Source organism: Saimiri boliviensis, chromosome 10 (assembly GCF_048565385.1).
Source record: "Saimiri boliviensis isolate mSaiBol1 chromosome 10, mSaiBol1.pri, whole genome shotgun sequence".
Lineage (NCBI taxonomy): Eukaryota > Metazoa > Chordata > Mammalia > Primates > Cebidae > Saimiri > Saimiri boliviensis.
In genome coordinates, this window is record NC_133458.1 from 111,723,727 (window position 1) to 111,744,681 (window position 20,955).

A 20,955-nucleotide genomic window follows, 5' to 3' on the forward strand; every position below is an offset into this window, starting at 1 on the left:
CCCAACTGACCACAAATCCAAAGGAAAATTACTTCTCCCTAGAAGATAAAAAACCTGTGTCTTCTTCTTCCTTGAATCAAGACAGATGAATACAACCTATACACCCCATCTGGATGGGATGGCACTTCTCCTCCATACATGCCCCTTGCTACAGGGTCTCAGACCAGGAAGCCAGCAAATGAACCCTCTACCCCATCCTCCCAAAGCAGGTGTCATGGGGACCGGGCCACCCTAGCTCACAATGGGCAAGCCCTGGGAAGCAGCCGTGAAAGCCACCCACAAGGGACTCACACAATCATTCTAAATGGCGCTTTCCCCACTGAACTTGAACCTACCTCATTCTCCATGGAATACTCCATGTGAAATTCTGTTTGAGGAATTTCTGATTCCTCCTCCTCTGCCGACAGCTACTATGGATTCTCTATTCACTTCTGAACTTGCTGAAAAATATGGCCAGATGTTAGCCCTCCCTCTGAAAACAACATGACTGAACAGGAAGATGAGAAACCACAACTTCCTTCTGCAAAGCCGCTGAAGCTGTTTACAATTTTTTTAAAAAGTTTAAAAAGCAGGCAGCACCCAGAAACTGTTGGCAAAATCCAAACAGTCTGCACACACAAAAAGACACAAAGTAAACCAGCTTATTTTCCCTACTCCCCACAGCACGCCAACCCCACAGGCAGCCTCCCTACACTTCCAGCAGAAACTCTGTAGTCAACTAAAGGACACTAACTTGAAAGTCCACCATTCTGCACATTCCAACAGCAAAGCTAAACAAGCAGACAGAAAACACTGTGAGGGGCTGCCCTTTCCTGGGGACAACAGATCACGCTGTTGGTGAAGACCCATGGTACTCACCTCACAGGAAGGGTGGAAACATGTGACAAGACTGTTCAAGCCGCCGTTTGCAGTGCTTGCTCAAAGGCAGCACAATCTTTACAGAGATAACTCCATTCCCAGGTGGGCCTTGGGCAGGGCACACCGGGCTCTATGGTCCTGAGCCCACAGGTGCCTCTGCCTGCCTCCAGACTCAAGTTTGAGTCAGCAGCACTTTGACACTGAACAGTGTACCTCTGGGCAAGCTCACTTTAACTTCTTTAGGGTAAATTTCCTAATCTAGAAAAGGAGAAGTTGGATTTGTTGCTAGTGAAGGCTCTTGGAACTCTGAAAATTCCAGAATGGTATACAAATAGGGAAAGCTACTTAATTAAACATTCTGGTTGTCCAGGCACAGTAGCTCACGCCTGTAATCCCAGCACTTTAGGAAGCCAAGGTGGGTGGATCATCTGAGGTCAGGAGTTCAAGACCAGCCTGGCCAAAGTGGTGAAACACTGTCTCTACTAAAAATACAAAAATTAGCCAGGCACAATGATGAGCGCCTGTAATCCCAGGTACTTGGGAGACTGAGGCAGGAGAATCACTTGAACCTGGGAGGCAGAGGTTGCAGTGAGCTGAGATCTCACCATTGCACTCCAGCCTGGGCAACAAAAGCAAAACTCTGTCTCAAAAAAAAAAAAAACAAACAAATAAAAAAAAACTGGTTAGAGCGACTATATCCACAGATCAATAAACATACCAATTACAATTTTTTAAGTATTTGGTTGAACAATCAAAGTGCTGATTTTCAACAGGAGTAAGATGCAGAAAGAGATGCCACTCAGCTGAGCAGCCTCACCCCTATTTTGGCTACAGCAGGGAGGGGAAGGGTTCCAGGGAAACAGACATGACTAAAAAGAAAACCCACAGGCAATGAACACTAGTCAACCCCAACCTTCCTTCACAAACCATGGTCAGCATGAGAGATCCCCATGGTCAGCATGAGAGAGAAAAGCCTAAGAGAAAACGGGAAGAGACAGGCAGGAGAGCCCACATTCTAATTAGTATACTTAGAGACACTTGAGAAGAACTGCACCCATAAAATAAGACTAGACAGCTATGAAAAAGAGAGAACAGAGAAAATATATCTTAGAAATGAGAAACATGATGGCCAACACTAAAAATTCACTAGAATAGTAACAAGGATGTAGCTGAAAGCCCAAAGAATGATGTGAAGGAGAACTGCGGAGCTGGCCAATGCGGGCTGGCTGCTGAGGGCCACAGGTGCCAATGTTTTACAGATGAACATCTGCCACCAGTTCGATAACGGGAATCACCAACTTTGAACGCTGATTAAGCAAAATGTTAGCCCCCAAAAAGAATTCCATTCTCAGTAGTAGAACCATATTACAAAAAATTGTACTCAATTATTATACTTTGAATTTCATCAATAAAAAACTTACAAAAATTTGTTTTCTCTCTTATTTCAGTACCTACTTAATATCCTCAATTTTGCTCCTTGGCCCACACAGCCTAAATATGTATTACCTGGTCCTTTACATGAAGTTTGCCAACCCTGTCCTAGAACATAAAGTGAAAAGATAAAAAGTTTAATGTGAGAAAAATTAAAGGCCACAGAAGCTAGGCCCATCGAGTCTAACAGTTTCCTAAAAGGGCAGTAAGAGCAGGCAGAATCAAAGAGGGACACAAGTATCAGAAGACAACAATAATGGACTCAACTCTATGGACAGAAAAGGCACAGTAGTAAGTGGGCTGAATGTAGGCTGGGCATGGTGGCTCACACCTGTAATCCCAGCACTTTGGGAGGCCAAGGTGGGTGGGTCATGAGGTCAGGAGTTCGAGACTAGCCTGGCCAAGATGGTGAAACCCCTGTCTCCACTAAAAATACAAAAATTAGCCAGGCGTGGTGGCAGGCACCTGTAATCCTAGCTACTTGGGAGGCTGAGGCAGGAGAATCCTTGAACCCAGGAGGCAGAGGTTGCAGTGAGTCAAGGTCATGCCACTGCACTCTAGCCTGGGTGACACAGCAAGACTCTGTCTCAAAAAAAAAAAAAAAAAAAAAAAAAAAAGTAGGCTGAATGTAAGAAACAAATCCTAAACACTTAGACTCATCTTCATAAAACTGCAGAATTTCAAGAGAAACTTAAAGTTTCCAATAAGAAAATGTAAGAAGAGTATCTATAAAAACAGTAAGACTCAGATCAACATCAGATGTATTATGATAAAGGGGAATATGGTAAACCCTTTAGAAACCTATGGAGAAATTACTTTAAAATCTGGAAGTTAATTTAAAAACCAACTGTCAGCTGAGGGTGGTGGCTCACACCTGCAATCCCAGCACTTTGAGAGGCCAAGGTGGGCAGATCATGAAGTCAGGACTTTGAGACCAGCCTGACCAACATGGTGAAACCCTGTCTCTACTAAACATACAAAAATTAGCAGGACATGGTGGCACACACCTGTAGTCCCAGCTACTTAGAAGCGTAAGGCAGGAGAATCGCTTGAACCTGGGGGGTGGAGGTCACAGTGAGCTGAGATCGCACCACTGCACTGCAGCCTGAGCAATAGAGCGAGACTCCGTCTCAAAAAAAAAAAAAAAAAATACTGTCAGTTAAGGTGAAGGCAAAATAGTTATTTTCCCACCTCCGGTGCCTTGGGATCTTTATACCCTACAAACTCCTTTAGGAAAACATACTAGAGGATATATACTCCCAGCCTTTTTCTTTAAAGAGGATCCAAGAGAGAAAAAGATGTGGTGGAACCAACCCAGGAAGCAGAGAAAAGAAATCCCAGGTTGACAATGACAGTTGTTCAACAAACAAACAAAGGAATATCTAGAAGATTCTATTATGTAAACTAACAGCCTAGAAGTTATTGATGATAAAAATATGTTTCTTGGCCCTTGACTAAGGGTTGGCCTGGACATGCAGGGATGCAACTCCACAATGCCTACACATAATCATTTAATGTTTGACTGACTGGAATGGTGACACCAGAAATGATCATCAGCTGAAGAGGTTTTGCTGAACATTATAATCAGCTGAAGAGAGTTTGCTGAACTGGCTACTCAACAAAAATCTAGAAAGTCTACACTTTAGGTGTAAGGAAAACATCCAGAACTAAATTCAAAACCGATACAGAGCCATCAAAATATGACTAAACAAAGATGCACAGAACATAAAAAGATTTCCCAGTAATCTCACTGTCTGCCATAATAAAATTGAATCTCATTCACAATAACAAGGCATTCTCTAGAAAAAGGCTGAGTAAACTCTACCACACAGGCAAGCCACCTATTTTTGTAAATAAAGTTTTTTGTATGCTTGAGACAGCGTTTCGCTCTGTTACTCAGGCTGGAGTGTAGTGGCGTGATCTCAGCGCACTGCAACCTCCGCCTCCCAGGTTCAAGCAATTCTCCTGCCTCAACCTCCCAAGTAACTGGGATTACAGACGCGTGCCACCACGCCCGGCTAATTTTTTTTATTTTTAGTAGAGACGGGCTTTCGCCATGTTGGCCAGGCTGGTCTCGATCTCCTGATCTCAGGTGATCCACCCATCTTGGCCTCCCCAAGTGTTGGGATTACAGGTGTGAGCCACTACGCCCAGTCAAATAAAGCTGTATTAAAACATTTTTAGGGGGCCGGGCGCGGTGGCTCAAGCCTGTAATCCCAGCACTTTGGGAGGCCGAGGCGGGTGGATCACGAGGTCAAGAGATCGAGACCATCCTGGTCAACATGGTGAAACCCCGTCTCTACTAAAAATACAAAAAAATTAGCTGGGCATGGTGGCGTGTGCCTGTAATCCCAGCTACTCAGGAGGCTGAGGCAGGAGAATTGCCTGAACCCAGGAGGCGGAGGTTGCGGTGAGCCGAGATCGCGCCATTGCACTCCAGCCTGGGTAACAAGAGCGAAACTCCGTCTCAAAAAAAAAAAAAAAAAAAAAAAAAGAACATTTTTAAAAAGATATTTGGGTGTGGTCCTCACTTAAGTGGAAGCTAAGCTATGGGTACACAAAGGCATACAGAGTGATATAATGGACACTGGAGACTCAGAAAGGGAGAAAGTCGGAGGAAGGTGAGGGATGAAAAATTACCTACCAGGTACAATGTACCCTCTCTGGGTGACGAGTACACTAAAACTCCAGACTTGCTGGGAGCTGTGCTCATGCCTGTAATTCCAGCACTCTGGGAGGCCGAGGCAGGTGGATCATTTGAGCTCAGGAGTGTGAGACTAGCCTGGCCAACATGGTGAAACCCCGTCTCTACTAAAACATACAAATATTAGCTGCTGAGGCAGGAGAATCGTTTGAGCCCTGGAGGCAGAGGTTGCAGTGAGCCGAGACTGTGCCACTGCACTCCAGCCTGGGTGACAGAATGAGACTCTGTCTCAAAAAATAAAATAAAAAGCGAGACTTCATCACTATACAGTTCACCCATGTAACCAAAAACCACTTGGACCCCTAAAGCAACTGAAACTGTTTTTTAATTTAATGTTTCTTTTGAAAGAAAAAGAAAAGCAATTTATCAGAAACTCTAAAGAAAAAGCTAGTCCGAAAAAATAAATCATGATCCCCACATGAAACATACTAAAATGTGGCCTAATTCTGAACACCAAACACAGCACAAATCAATAGTCTCCATTTGTTCTCACTGCTTGACATTCACCTTCCAAATTACAGATTTTGTGGCAAAAAAACTATACATACCCCCTCACTTGCTGTAACCATACTACTTGAAATCCAATTCAGACTATAAAAGTCCTAGGTGTGCTCACTGCTATTAAACTGTCATTGCTCCCAGGTGTTTTCCATACAGATCGCTAAGAAATAACTGACAGCTCTAATTCAAAATGAATCTAGCAGAATTTTTCCTTAAGTTCTTTAACTTTATACTTGTATCCTTTAAATTCTTACATGAAAAAAAGGTTGCTACCTACATGGTTGATTTCACATGCCACTAATGAATCATAATCCACAGTTTACAAAACTGTGACAGCTTCAACAGTGTTGCAGCCATGCAAGGCAACAGCAGAAATAGTGACCCCACCTTCCTTCCCCCTTCCCTCCCCTCTTCTTCCTCACCCACCTCCCTGGCTCTTCCTCCCCTGCCCCATTCTCCTCCTCCTACTACTCCCCTGCCTCATCTCACTCACTCTGCAAACCAGACTTCCACAGACAGGCCCAGGGGACAGGATGGTGTTTGGTGCATTCATTCATTCATTTATTATTCATATTATTATTTTGAGATGGAGTCTTGCTCTGTCACCCAGATTGGAGTGCAGTAGCACAATCTCAGCTCACTGCAACTTCCACCTCCTGGGTTCAAGCAATTCTCCCTGCCTCAGCCTCCTAAGTAGCTGAGATTACAGGCGTGTGCCACCATACCCGACTAATTTTTGTATTTTTTAGTAGAGACATGATTTCACCATGTTGGTCAGGCTGATCTCGAACTCCTGACCTCAGGTGATCCATCCGCCTTGGCCTCCCAAAGTGCTGGGATTATAGGCGTGAGCCACCATTACCGGCCTATTATTTTTATTTTTTAGAGAAAGGGTCTCACTCCATCACCCAGGCTGCAATGCAGTGGCACAACAATGGCTCACTGCAATCTCTAACTCCTAGGCTCAAACCATCCTCCTGCCTCAGCCTCATGAGTAGGCTGGGACTACAGGCACATCACCACACCTGGCTTTGGCACAACAGCTTCAAATCCACATGACCTCTGCCTTTCTGACATGGCGCTCAATGTTCTCAACCTCATGAGCCACCCTCAGACAGTGAGGGAGATTCAGACAGGGAGTGACAGCTCCCCAGAAAGCTCTTTATGCAGTGAGCACTAAGCGAGTGTTTTAAATAAATGATACCAAGGTAAAAAGACTGTATTATTACTGCAAACATAGAAAAGTGTTACACAAACAGAAAAGCAAGGCAAAAGACTCTAATAATAGTTGTTTCTAGTGGGTACAAATTTTTTGAAATATTTTGCTATTTTTTCTGAGATGCAAATGTATTTTTCAGTAAAAAAAAAAAATTAAGTTCATTTTGGAAAATATCCAAAATTTTTAGCAAATACCACTTTCACCTAATAAAAATTGTTCTCTTGAGAAGTGGATAAAGAAAAAAAGAATAGGCCAGGCGTGGTGGCTCATGTATGTAATCCCAGCACTTTGGGAGGCTGAGGCGGGCAGATCACAAGGTCAGGAGTTCGAGACCAGCTTGGCCAACATAGTGAAACCCCGTCTTTACTAAAAATACAAAAATTAGCTGGGCATGTTGGTGTACCCTTGTGGTCCCAGCTACTCAGGAGGCTGAGGCAGGAGAATCCCTTGGACCCAGGAGGTGAAGAGGTTGTGGTGAGCTGAGATCGTGCCACTGCATTTCAGCCCAAGCAACAGAGTAAGACTCTGTCTCAAAATTTAAAAAAAGAAAGAAAAGAATAAACCTTGGTTCTACTATAGAGAACAATTTGTTAACAGCTACCTAAAATTACAAATGCACATACGCTTTCCCAGCAATTGCACTTTCAGGAATTAATCCTACAGATGCATTACATACATGGCAGGTTGGAAGATTAATTGCTTCATTATTTGTTAAGCAAAATGACAACCTAATAATAGTCCATAGGAGGACGGCTGTTTAAATATAGTAGCCCATAGATAAACTGCCATTCCACCCTAAAGAAAAATAAAGAAACTATATATCTATAATGAAAGATCTCCAAAACACACTGTCAAGAAAAAATAAACCCAAAGAAGTTCTTATTCCCCTAAGAGAGGAGCAGACTGTATCAAAATAACTCTTACAGAGTGAGATTATGAACTCTAGATAAAATGTGGAAAACAATCTTCTGAAGGCACTGGAGATAAACAAGAAATAAAAAAGGAACTTGGAATTTACATGACCCTTGAAAGAAGGGAACATCATTGGGCAAGAGCCACTTTTATATTTCTTTACTCCTGAGAGTACACCCCAGTCTGAAAGGAATGGAGCAGAGAAAAAAAGTTAGAATTTTACTGGCCTGAGGGATTAAAGAGAAGGATTTGAGACTGCTAAAGAAGCTAGAAATTGAGAGCGAAATCTAGAAAGGAAGGACCCACTAAAAAGTAACCCTTGAGTATAAGGTCCCCTCAAATCTGTGGCTGAACCCTGAACTGCATAAGTGGGGGTGAGACTCCCAAAAGCCCAGAAATGACACAATAGTTTGAAGGTTGAAGGAGCTGAGCTGATGGCTGGGCACAGGGCTCACGCCTGTAATCCCAGCACTTTGGGCAGCCAAGGCAGGATGATCACTTGAGGTCAGGAGTTTGAAACCAGCCTGGGAAACACAGTGAGACTCCATTTCTAAAAAAATTAAAATTAGCCAGATGGTGCATGCCTATAGTCCTAGCTACTTGGGAAGCTAAGGTGAGAAAATCGCTTTAGCCCAGAAGTTTAGGGTCACAGTAAAGTACGATCACACCACTGCACTCCAACCTGGGTGACAGAGCAAGATCTGTCTCATCAACAACAATAACAAAGCTGAGATTTTAGCTTTCCCTAGCTGCAGGGTAAATGAGAGTTTGGAGTTCAAGTCTTGCCTTGAGGCTATCCATCTGAAATGCCACAAGGGCCACATCACAGGAATAAAAAGTACATTCCAACACTAAGAGGTTTTACCCTAACAGTAAGGACAAAGATCAAAACTGATCTACCACAACAAATTGTAAAACCTGGCCAGGTGCAGGAAGACAGCTTGAGGCCAGGAGTACAAGACCAGCCTGGGCGACATACTGAGAGTCCACCTCCATAAAAAAAAAATTTATCATTAGCCAGGCACAGTGGCACATGCCTACAGTCCCAGCTACTGAAGAGGCTGAGGTGGGAGGATGGCTTCAGTCTGGGAGGCAGAGGTTGCAGTGAGCTGAAATCGTTCCACAGCACTCCAGCTCGAGTGACAGAGTGAGAACCTGTCTCAAAAAAAACAAAAAACAAAACCTAAAAAGTCAGCCATGGTGGCTCATGCCTGTAATCCTGGCACTTAGGGAGGCCAAGGCAAGTGGATTACCTGAGGTCAGGAGTTCAAGACCAGCCTGGCCAACATGGCAAAATGACATCTCTACTAAAAATACAAAACTTAGTGCGTTGTGGTGCACGCCTGTAATCCCAGCAACTTGGGAGACTGAGGCAGGAGAATCACTTGAATCGAGAGGCGGAGGTTACAGTGAGCCGAGATTGCACTCCAGCGTGGGCGACAGAGCCATACTCCATCTCAAAAAAAAAAAAGAAAACTCAGCCAGGCGCAATTGCTCACACATGTAATCCCAGCACTTTGGGAGGCTGAGGCAGGCAGATCACTTTAGGTCGGGAGTTCGAGATCAGCCTGACCAACATGGAGAAACCCTGTCTCTCCTAAAAATAACAAACTAGCCAGGTGTGATGATGCATGACTGTAGTCCTACCTACTTGGGAGGCTGAGGCAGGAGAACTGCTTGAACCCAGGAGACAGAGGTTGTGGTGAGCCGAGATCATGCCACTGCACTCCAGCCTGGGCAACAAGAGAGAAATTCCATCTCAAAAAGAAAAAAAAAAAAACAAACAAAAAAAGAAAACTCAGTGAATCCCAAGCATCATAAATACAAATATATCCATACCTAAACACATCATAAACCAACTGCTGAAAATCAAGTATAAAGAAATTTTTCAAACTGTCAAAGAAAAGACATTCAATATGACAAATAGGACAGATAACTTCTCAAGTGAAACAATGGATCCCAGAAAGTGATGAATCTACATCTTTAAAACGCTGAAAGAGGCCAGGCGCGGTGGCTCAAGCCTGTAATCCCAGCACTTTGGGAGGCTGAGGCGGGTGGATCACGAGGTCAAGAGGTCGAGACCATCCTGGTCAACAAGGTGAAACCCCGTCTCTACTAAAAATACAAAAAGTTAGCTGGGCATGGTGGTGTGTGCCTGTAATCCCAGCTACTCAGGAGGCTGAGACAGGAGAATTGCCTGAACCCAGGAGGCGGAGGTTGCGGTGAGCTGAGATCGCACCATTGCACTCCAGCCTGGGTAACAAGAGCGAAACTCCGTCTCAAAAATAAATAAATAAATAAATAAATAAAAATAAAATGCTGAAAGAGGCTGGGCATGATGGCTCATGACTTGGGAGGCTCAGGCTGGCAGATCACTGGAGTACAGAAGTTGAAGACAGCCTGGCCAACATCGTGAAACCCTGTCGCTACTAAAAATAAAATAAAATAAAATAAAAAACAGCTGGGTACGGCAGTGTGTGCCTATAATCCCAACTACCAGGGAGGCTGAGGCAGGAGAATCACTTGAACCAAGGAGGTGGAGGTTGCAGTGAGCCAAGATCGCACACTGCACTCCAGCCTGGGTGAAAAAGCGAGACTGTCTCAGAAAAAAAAAAAAAATGCAGAAAGAAAACAGTCAACCTAGAATTCCATATCCTATAAAACAGGTCCCCACCCCACAGGCCACAAAGACCAGTCTAGGTCCATGGCCTGTTAGGAACCAGGCCGTACACAGCAGGAGGTGAGCAGAGGGCCAGCGAGCATTAACACCTGAGCCCCACCTCATGACAGAGTGCGCTGCATTAGATTCTCACAGGAACACAAACCCTGAACCCCCACTGAAGGGATCTAGGCTGTGTGCTCCTTCTGAGAATCTAATGCCTGATGATCTGAGGCAGAACAGTTTCAACCCAAAACCTTTTCCCCACTCCAGTCTATGGAAAAACTGTCTTCCACAAAACAGGTCCCTGGTGCCAGAAAGGTTGGGGACTGCTGCTGTAAAACTATCCTTCAAAAATGAAGACAAAATAAAGACACTTTCAGATAATAAAAGGTGAAACAATGTGTCAGACCTACACCATGAAAAATTCTAAGCAAGGTCTTCAGGCTAAGAACTAAAAATAAAATCCTAAGCACCCCAACTGGTGGAACAAAGCTGGTTTTAACCCCAAAGAAACCTTAAAAACTGAATTCCCAGCCATGACAAGATGGGAGGTAGACACACCTCATTATATTCCCTCCCTTTTGCAGTTTAGACACAACTGACCAGCATTAATGTTAAAATAGAAAACATAAAACTGACAGATGGACATCGTGGCAATAAAATAACAAATTACAAACAAGACCTAAGACCTTCAGTCACACAGTTCTTTTTTCTTTTGAGATGTAGTCTCGCCTGTACCCCAGGCTGGAGTGCAGTGCACTCCATCTTAGCTCACTGCAACCTCCGCCTCCTGGATTCAAGCGATTCTCCTGCCTTAGCCTCCAAGTAACTGGGACTACAAGCGCACACCACCACGCCCAGCTAATATTTGTAGTTTTAGTAAAGACAGGGTTTCACCATGTTGGCCAGGATGGTCTCAATCTCTTGACCTCCTGATCTGCCCTCCTCGGCCTCCCAAAGTGCTGAGATTACACGTGCCAGCTACCATACCCAGCCACACAGCCCTATTTTTTTTTTTTTTTTTTTTTTTTTTTTGAAATGGAGTCTGGCTCTGCCACCCAGGCTGGAATGCAATGGCACAATCTGGGGTCACTGCAACCTCCACCTCCCAGGTTCAAGCAATTTTCCTGCCTCAGCCTACCGAGTAGCTGGGATTACAGGCACCCACCACCACATCCAGCTAATTTTTTGTATTTTTAGTAAAGATGGAGTTTCACGGTGTTGGCCAGGGTGGTGTCAAACTCCTGACCTCATGATCCACCCGCCTCGGCCTCCCAAATTGCTGGGATTACAAGCATGAGCCACCACGTCCGGCCCACAGTTCTACTCTTAAAGATAAACTCTGTTCTAACTGCCACAGGCTTCTGCCTAGCTGTCAAACAAGCACTGTCCTGGATAAGCAATAGGAAAACAACTACAGCTCACTACCAGATGCTAACTGACCTCCTGTTCCACAAGCCAAAACTACAGCTGTGACTGGATAAGAGACTGACTTCAGTAACTCTGTCCTGACAAGAAGACAACCAGCCATGACCTGGTTCTAGCCAGTTTACAGAGGCTGTGTACTTGAGTGTCCCGTTATCCTTGCTTCATCTTTTGAGGTATGCGGCTTGATTATAACATATTTAAATGTTGTCTCCACCCCAAAGTGAACATGGAATACAAATATGCCTGTCAAGAAAAATAACTGTCAGGTACTACACTTAGTATCTGGGTGATGAAATAATCTATACACCAAACCCCCATAACAGAAGTTTACCTATATAACAAACCTGTACATGTACCCCTGAACCTAAAAGTTCTTTAGACATACATGTTTGGGCCAAGCGTGGTGGCTCATACCTGTGATCCCAGCACTTTGGGAGGCTGAGGTGGTCGGATCACCTGAGGTCAGGAGTTCGAAAACAACCTCGCCAACATGGTAAAACCCCGTTTCTACTAAAATACAAAAATTAGGCCAGCTGTGGTGGCTCACACCTGTAATCCTAGCATTTTGGGAGGCTGAGGCAGGCAGATCACTTGAGGCCAGGAGTTTGAGATCAGCCTGGTCAACATGGTGAAACCCTGTCTCTACTAAAAACACAAAAATTTGCCAGGTGTGGAGGTGGGTGCCCATAATCCCAGCTACTCAGGAGGCTGAGGCGGGAGAATCACTTGAACCTGGGAGGTCGAGGTTGCAGTGAACCAATATTGTGCCACTGTACTCTAGACTTGGGTGACAAGAGCAAAATTCCATCTCAAAAAATAAAACAATAAAATAAAGTGCATGTCTGGCTTCTTCTCCAAGAAAACACCAAATGGGGGATGGTACCGGTGCAGCTGGGGGGCCCAGAGGCCCCAGGAGCACCGGCACAGAGAACCGTGGTGGCTTCCGCAGTGGCATCTGGGGCCAAGGTCGCAGCCGTTAATGGAGCCGGGGCCAAGGCCAAGGCCATGGAGCTTGCAAAGGCAAGGCCAAGGATAAGGAGTGGATGCCCATCACCAAGCTGGACCACCTGGTCAAGGACATGAAGATTAAATCCCTGGAGGAGATCTATCTCTTCTCCTTGCCCATCAAGGAATGTGAGCTCACTGACTTTTTCCTTGGGGGCCTCTCTCAAGAATGAGAGTTTGAAGATTATGCCGGTATAGAACCAGATCTGTGCTGGCCAGCGTACCAGGTTCAAGGCGTTTGCTGCCATTGGGGACCACAAAAGCCACGTTGGTCTGGGTTTTAAGTGCTCCAAGGAAGTAGCCACTGCCATCCACAGGGCCATCATCCTGGCCAAGCTCTCCATTGTCCCCGTGTGCAGAGGCTAGTGGGGGAACAAGACTGGCAAGCTCTCCACCATCCCTTCCAAGGTGACAGGCTGCTAAGGCTCTGTCCTGGTGCGCCTCATCCCCACACCCAGGGGTACTGCCATAGTCTCGGTGCCTGTGCCCAAGAAACTGCTCATGATGGCTGGTATGGATGACTGCTACACCTCAGCCAGGGGCTGCACTACCACCCTGGGTAACTTCGCCAAGGCCACCTCTCAGACCTACAGCTACCTGACTGCTGACCTTTGGAAAGAGACTGTATTCACCCAGTCTCCCTAACAGGAATTCATTGACCACCTCGTCAAGATCCACACCAGAGTCTGCGTGCAGAGGACCCAGGCTCCAGCTGTGGCTACAACATAGGGTTTTTATACGAGAAAAATAAAGTGAATTAACCCTGGAAAAAAAAAAAAAGCATGTCTGTTCAGTACACATGGACTGATGGACCCCCCCATGAATATTCGTAACTCCTCCTATAACCTGTTGAATATATATACTTGGTCAACCCACTCAGCACAAATTCCTGTTCCAACCCCTCCTCCTCTGAAGTACCTACCTTTCAGGCTCTGCCAAAGGCTAGCCTTTCCAGCCTGTGGGATGGCCAGTCCCCTCTGTAAGAAATAAAGTATCCTTTCCAAATATGGAGATCTCTTGAATTTTAAATTGACAAGGCCAAAGGTAAATTATTCCAGGTGGAAATATTCCAGAGGAAATAAAAGTGCTAAAACTGATAGAGGAATAAATAGAAAAGATCAATATTTTTTCTTTTTTTTTTTTTTAAGTCAAATTGTGGTTTTCCCTTTGTCTACAGGATGAGGGGGATGGGGAATGGGAGGTATCAGTGTGGCAAGCTGAAGAGGGCAGAATGCTCAGGGCCCAGCAATGGGTCAGCATGCATGTCAAGGACAAGACAAGAAGCATGTCCAGAGATGAACTCTCTAACTGGCCTTTAACCCGTGTCTTCTCACTATCCCCTCCCCTTCCTCAGGGCCACACTTTTGGCCAGTGATGTCCACAATGTCCATGGCCAGGTCTGGATTGGCACACGTGCAGTAGGATTAGAGCAGGCATGTCTGGGACCAACTCTGGCTCAACATGCAAGATACAGGGAAAACTGAGATAGTGAACCCACCTTAAGCCAACATGCTGAGCGGGGCCCAGGAACAGCATGGTCAGGGCTGAGCTGCGTAATTGGCCTTTTCCCTTTTTTCATCCTCACTTCCTCCTCCCTTTCATCAAACTCAAGCTTTTGGCCAGTGAACCCAGGAAGGGGAGGGGAATATTTCTTAGTTCAGCTTTAGGACAGCATGCCCAGCAGCAGACTGTGGGGAAGGAACAGTGGCATGTCTTCAGCTGAGTTTGGCTGGCGCAGCTAGGAGCACTAACCTATAGGGAGACCAGGAAAAAGGGCAAATACACCAAAGAAAACAGGAACCAGGTTTCTCACTGTTGGAAAAGCAAGGTATGAATGTAGCCTCCACCTTCCGAGTTCAAGTGATTTCCCTGCCTCAACCTCCCAAGTATCTGGGACTACAGGCGCATGCCACTATGCCTGGCTAATTTTTTGTATTTCAATAGAGATGGGGTTTCACCATGCTGAGGTTTCACCAGAGCCAGGATGGTCTCAATCTCCTGACCTCGTGATCCACCTGCCTTGGCCTCCCAAAGTGTTGGGATTACAGGCATGAGTCACCACGTCCAGCCTGAACTCTAATTTTTAATACACGGATCCAAAAAAGAAGGATGTGTGTGTATGTAAACCTCCCCAGCTCTGCCTGCTAAGAGAACGTAGAAGAAAAAACACCTTAGTAGCAGTGAGCACACCTACTGAACAGATCTTGTTTCCAAATACCATTTCACTAAAAGCAAGAAGGACTCCTTGGACAACTGCCTGGTTCCAGGGCTGGGACAAGGAAAAATAAGATTAGTCTGAAACATCTTATTTTAGCAAATGTAAAAAAGTGTTCAAAGAGGCTGGGCGAGGTGGCTCATGCCTATAATTCCAGCACTTTGGGAAGCCGAGGCAGGTGGATCATGAGGTCAGGAGATCAAGACCATCCAGGCCAACATGGTGAAACCCCGTCTCTACTAAAAATACAAAAAACTTAGCTGGCCATAGTGGCACACACCTGTAGTCCCAGCTACTCAGGAGGCTGAGGCAGGAGAATTGCTTGAACCCAGGAGGCAGAGATTGCAGTGAGCTGAGATTGCACCACTGCACCACAGTCTGGGCGACAGTGAGAGACTCTGTCTCAAAAAAAAAAAAAAAAGAAAGAAAGTGTTGAAAAAACGAGAAGGATGAGGACTTGTCGAAAAGACGCCAGATGTACAACATGAATATTCTTGGCGCTATTAAACTGTACACTTAAAAATGGTTAAGACTGGGCAGGTGTGGTAGTTCAGTCCCGTAATCCCAGCACTTTGGGAGGCCGAGGTGGGAGGATAGTCTGAGCCCAGGAGTTCAAGAGTAGCCTGGGGAACATGGCCAAAAAAAAAAAAAAAAAAAAAAAAAGATTAAGATAGTAAATTTTGTTACATGTTTGTTTTTTCACTGAAGTTAAAAATTAAAAAATTTTAAAAAAGACACCAGAGCCAGCTTCAAGTGGTTCCCACTGGCTGAGTTTGGGACAATTTGAGCTTCAAAATAAATAAGGATACTAGAGGACTACAGTCTTGCAAGTAAAGTAAGAATAAATAAGAACTTGAAAATGAAGAAACTTGGCAACACTATCTTAACCAAGTAACCACAGTTAGTATCACCAACATGGGACAAATAGACATAATTTTCCCTGATATGATGCCATGAGAAGAACATATGATCCCTGTGGCAGTCCTACCAAAAATACTAAAGTCATGAGAACAAACAGACCCAACTGAGGGACATTTTCTACTAAGTAACTGTTCCATAATCTTCAAAAATAGCAATCATCAAAGACAAGAAAATACTAGGAACCAATTCCGATTCAAAGAGCCTAAAGAGACATGCAAACCAAATGCAACACATAATCCTGAATCTATAAGATCTATGAATCCTAGAGCTATATGAAGAAGGTATCGCAAAAATCAGCAAGTCTGGATGGGGTCACGAATTATGCAGTAAGATGGAATGGATGTCAATTTCCTGATTTCGATGGTGTCAGAATGGTGAGGTTAGAGTCCCCTTGTACTGAGGAAGGTACAGTTGAAGTGTTAAAGGGTCATGGGACATTATGTCTATAATTCTATAGTTTATGCTTGCTTTTTTTTTTTTTTTTTTTTTTTTTGAGAGAGAGAGTCTCGCATTGTTGCCCAGGGTGAAGTGCAATGGCGCAATCTTGGCTCACCGGAACCTCTGCCTTCTGGGTTCAAGCGATTCTCCTGCCTCAGCCTCCCACTGGGATTACAGGTGCACATCACCACACCTGACTAATTTTTTGTATTTTTAGTAGAAAGGGTGTTTCACTATGTTGGCCAGACTGGTCTCAAATTCCTGACCTCGTGATCCGGCCACCTCAGCCTCCCAAAGTACTGGGATTACAGGTGTGAGCCACCACACCCGGCCTACAGTTTATTCTTAATGGTTCAGAAACGTTAACACTTGAGGGATTTGAGTGAAAGGTATATAGGTGCTCTGTGTCCTCTGTATATACTCTGCCTGATTTATATCTACTACGTATATATATTTGAATCATTTCTATATAAAAAGGTTAAAAGTCTATTGTTTCAAGCAAAAAAAAAAAAAATGTAATCTAAGATTTATAACATGTATAGAAAAAATATGGCCAGGCACAGTGGCTCACATCTGTAATCCCAGCACTTTGGGAGGCCGAAGCAGGTGGACCACCTGAGGTTGGGAGTTTGAGACCAGTCCAACCAAAAGCGAGAAACCCTGTCTCTACTAAAAATACAAAATTAGCCAGGCACGGTGGCACATGACTGCAATCCCAGCTACTCGGGAGGCTGAGGCAGGAGAACTGCTAGAACCCGGGAGGCAGAGGTTGCAGTGAGCAGAGATTGTACCATTGTACTCCAGCCTGGGCAACAAGAGCCAAACTCTGTCTTGATCTCTCTCTTTTTTTTTTGAGACAGAGCTTAGCTTTGTCACCAGACTGGAGTGCAGGGCACGATCTCAGCTCACTGCAACCTCCGCCTCCCAGCTTCAAGCGATTCTCCTGCCTCAGCCTCCCAAGTAGCTGTGACTATAGGCACACATCACCATACCCAGCTAATTTTTTATTTTTAGTAGAGAAAGGGTTTTGCCATGTTGGCCAGGATACTCTCAATCTCTCAACCTCATGATCTGCCGGCCTTAGCTTCCCACAGTGCTAGGATTACAAGCGTGAGACATCGTACCCAGCAGAAACTCCGTCTCAAAAAAAAAAAAAAAAAGAAAGAAAGAAAATATATGCCCAAAAGTGTGCAAATAACAGGAGGGAGTACAAATGGAATGATACTGCAGACAGGTTCTTATACAAGAAAGAAATGATACAACATTAATGGACAGTAATCTGTGACAAGATATGGATTATGTTTAGTAATATCTAGAGGAGTTATAGCAAAAAAAACCAGTAGCAATAGAACAGAGTTAAAAATACTCAACCTGATACCTGTTAATCATCTCTGCCTATGATGATAAAAAAGAAAAAAAAATACTCAACCAAAAAGGAGAAACAAAGGAAGAAAGCACAAAGGGAAAGAGAAAACAAAAAGCAAAATGACAGACTTAAACACAATGATATCAATTATTACATTAAATGTAAACTTCACAAACCAACAGCCAATATCATACTGAATGGGCAAAAACTGGAAGCATTCCCTTTGAAATCTGACTAGACAAGGTTACCCTCTCTCACCACTCCTATTCAATATAGTATTGGAAGTTCTAGCCAGAGCAATCAGGCAAAATAAAGAAATAAAGGGTATTCAATTAGGAAAGGAAGCAGTCAAACTGTCTCTATTTGCAGACGACATGATTGTATATTTATAAGACCCCATCGTCTCAGCCCAAAATCTCCTGAAACTGATAAGCAACTTCAGCAAACTCTCAGGACACAAAATCAATGTGCGGAAATCACAAGCATTCCTATATACCAATAGCAGACAGCCAGAGAGCCAAATCATAGCAAACTGCCATTCACAATTGCTACAAAGAGAATAAAATACCTAGGAATACAACTAACAAGGAATGTAAAGGACCTCTTCAAGGAGAACTACAAACCACTGCTCAACAAAATAAGAGAGGACACAAACGGATGGAGAAACATTCCATGTTCACGGTTAGGAAGAATCAATAAAGTGAAAATGGCCATACTGCCCAAAGTAATTTACAGATTCAACGCTATCCCCATCAAGCTACCAATGACCTTCTTCACAGAACTGGAAAAAAACACCTCAAACTTCATACAGAACCAAAAGAGAGCCCGCACAGCCAAGTCAATTCTAAGCAAAAAGAACAAAGTGGGAGGCATCACACTAGTGAACTTCAAACTATACTACAAGGCTACAGCAATCAAAACAGCATGGTACTGGTACCAAAACAGAGATATAGATCAATGGAACAGAACAAGAGGCCTCGGAGGCAACACAACACATCTACAACCATCTGATCTTTGACAAACCTGACAAAAACAAGCAATGGGGAAAGGAGTCCCTGTTTAATAAATGGCGCTGGGAAAAATGGCTAGCCATGTGCAGAAAGCAGAAACTAGACCCCTTCCTGACACCTTACACTAAAATTAACACCAGATGGATTAAAGACTTAAACATAAGACCTAACACCATAAAAACCCTAGAAGAAAATCTAGGCAAAATGATTCAGGACATAGGCATAGGCAAGGACTGCATGACTAAAATACCAAAAGCCAAAATAGACAAATGGGACCTAATCAAACTCCACAGCTTCTGCACGGCAAAAGAAACAGTCATTAGAGTGAATCAGCAACCAACAGAATGGGAAAAAATTTTTGCAGTCTACCCATCTGACAAAGGGCTGATATCCAGAATCTACAAAGAACTAAAACAGATTTACAAGAAAAAAAACAAACAAGCCCATTCAAAAGTGGGTGAAGGATATGAACAGATACTTTACAAAAGAAGACATACATGAGGCCAACAAACATACGAAAAAATGCTCATCATCACTGGTTATTAGAGAAATGCAAATCAAAACTACATTGAGATACCATCTCATGCCAGTTAGAATGGCGATCATTAAAAAATCTGGAGACGCTGGGCGCGGTGGCTCAAGCCTGTAATCCCAGCACTTCGGGAGGCCGAGGCGGGTGGATCACGAGGTCAAGAGATCGAGACCATCCTGGTCAACATGGTGAAACATCATCTCTACTAAAGATACAAAAAAATTAGCTGGGCATGGTGGCACGTGCCTGTAATCCCAGCTACTCAGGAGGCTGAGGCAGGAGAATTGCTTGAACCCAGGAGGCGGAGGTTGCGGTGAGCCGAGATAGCGCCATTGTACTCCAGCCTGGGTAACAAGAGCGAAACTCCATCTCAAAAAAAAAAAAAAAAAAAAAAATCTGGAGACAACAGATGCTAGAGAGGATGTGGAGAAACAGGAACACTTTTACACTGTTGGTGGGAGTGTAAATTAGTTCAATCATTGTGGAAGACAGTGTGGCGATTCCTCAAGGACCTAGAAATAGAAATTCCATTTGACCCAGCAATCCCATTATTGGGTATATAGCCCAAGGATTATAAATTGTTCTACTATAAGGACACATGCACACAAATGTTCATTGCAGCACTGTTTACAATAGCAAAGACCTGGAACCAACCCAAATGCCCATCGATGATAGACTGGACAGGAAAAACGTGGCACATATACACCATGGAATATTATGCAGCCATCAAAAACGACAAGTACGTGTCCTTTGTAGGGACATAGATGAACCTGGAAACCATCATTCTCAGCAAACCAACACAAGAACAGAAAATCAAACACTGCATGTTCTCACTCATAGGTGGGTGTTGAACAATGAGAACACATGGACACAGGGAGGGGAGCACTACACACTGGGCTCTGTCAGTGGGGGCAAATAGGGGAGGGACAGCAGGGGGTGGGGAGTGGGGGAGAGATAGCATGGGGGAAAATGCCAGATATAGGTGATGGGGAGGAAGGCAGCAAATCACACTGCCATGTGTGTACCTATGCAACAATCTTGCATGTCCTTCACATGTACCCCAAAACCTAAAATGCAATTAAAAAAAGAAAAAGTAAAAAATAATAATGATAATAAAATAAATAAATGTAAACTTCACAATTAAAAGGCAGAAACTGGCCAGGCATGGTGGCTCACGCCTATAATCCCAGCACTCTGGGAGGCCAAGGCAGGTGGTTCACGAGGGCAAGAGATGGAGACCATCCTAGTCAACATGGTGAAACCCCGTCTCTATTAAAGACAGAAAAATTAGCTGGGTGTGGTGGCACACACCCGTAGTCTCAGCTACTCAGGAGGCTGAGGCAGAAGAATTGCTTTAAGCCAGGAGGCAGAAGTTGCAGTGAGCCAAGATCGCACCACTGCACTCCAGCCTGGTGACAGAGTGAGACTCGGTCTCAAAAACAAACAAACAAAAGGCAGAAACAGTCAAACTACATAAACAAGCAAACTATAAAAAAATGTTGTTTATAAAACATGCAGTTTAAAACTTCAGACATGTTGAAAGATATACCATGCAAACATGCAGCGTAAGAAAATGGGGTAGCTGGGCGTGGCTTGCTCATGCCTATAACCCCAGCTTCTCAGGAGACTGAGGTTGGAGGATTACTGAGGCCAGGAGCTTGAGACCAGCTGGGCAACACAGTGAGACCCCCATCTCTAATTTAAAAAAAAAAAGCACAAACATGTACACATGTATTCCCAGCTACCTGGGAGG

General features: G+C 44.2%; 1 protein-coding gene and 1 pseudogene across 7 annotated transcripts in view; one reads left to right on the forward strand and one right to left on the reverse strand.

Annotated features, from left to right (window-relative positions):
- Positions 1-20,955, reverse strand: part of CCM2 (CCM2 scaffold protein) — a 79,812-nt gene that overhangs the window by 46,208 nt on the left and 12,649 nt on the right. The window contains exon 1 of one of the 7 annotated variants that reach the window (XM_074379732.1): positions 9,277-9,741. The exons of 3 other annotated variants lie outside the window; for them this stretch is intronic. In XM_074379732.1, the coding sequence (XP_074235833.1) occupies positions 9,277-9,342 (66 nt within the window). In that variant the 5' untranslated portion in view covers positions 9,343-9,741. Of the gene's footprint in view, positions 1-335; positions 837-9,276; positions 9,742-20,955 lie in introns of those variants that run through there. 3 more of the 7 variants (XM_074379729.1, XM_074379731.1, XM_003930792.4) reach the window with 3 other exon arrangements.
- On the forward strand, positions 12,585-13,458 carry LOC101034228 (small ribosomal subunit protein uS5 pseudogene; annotated as a pseudogene).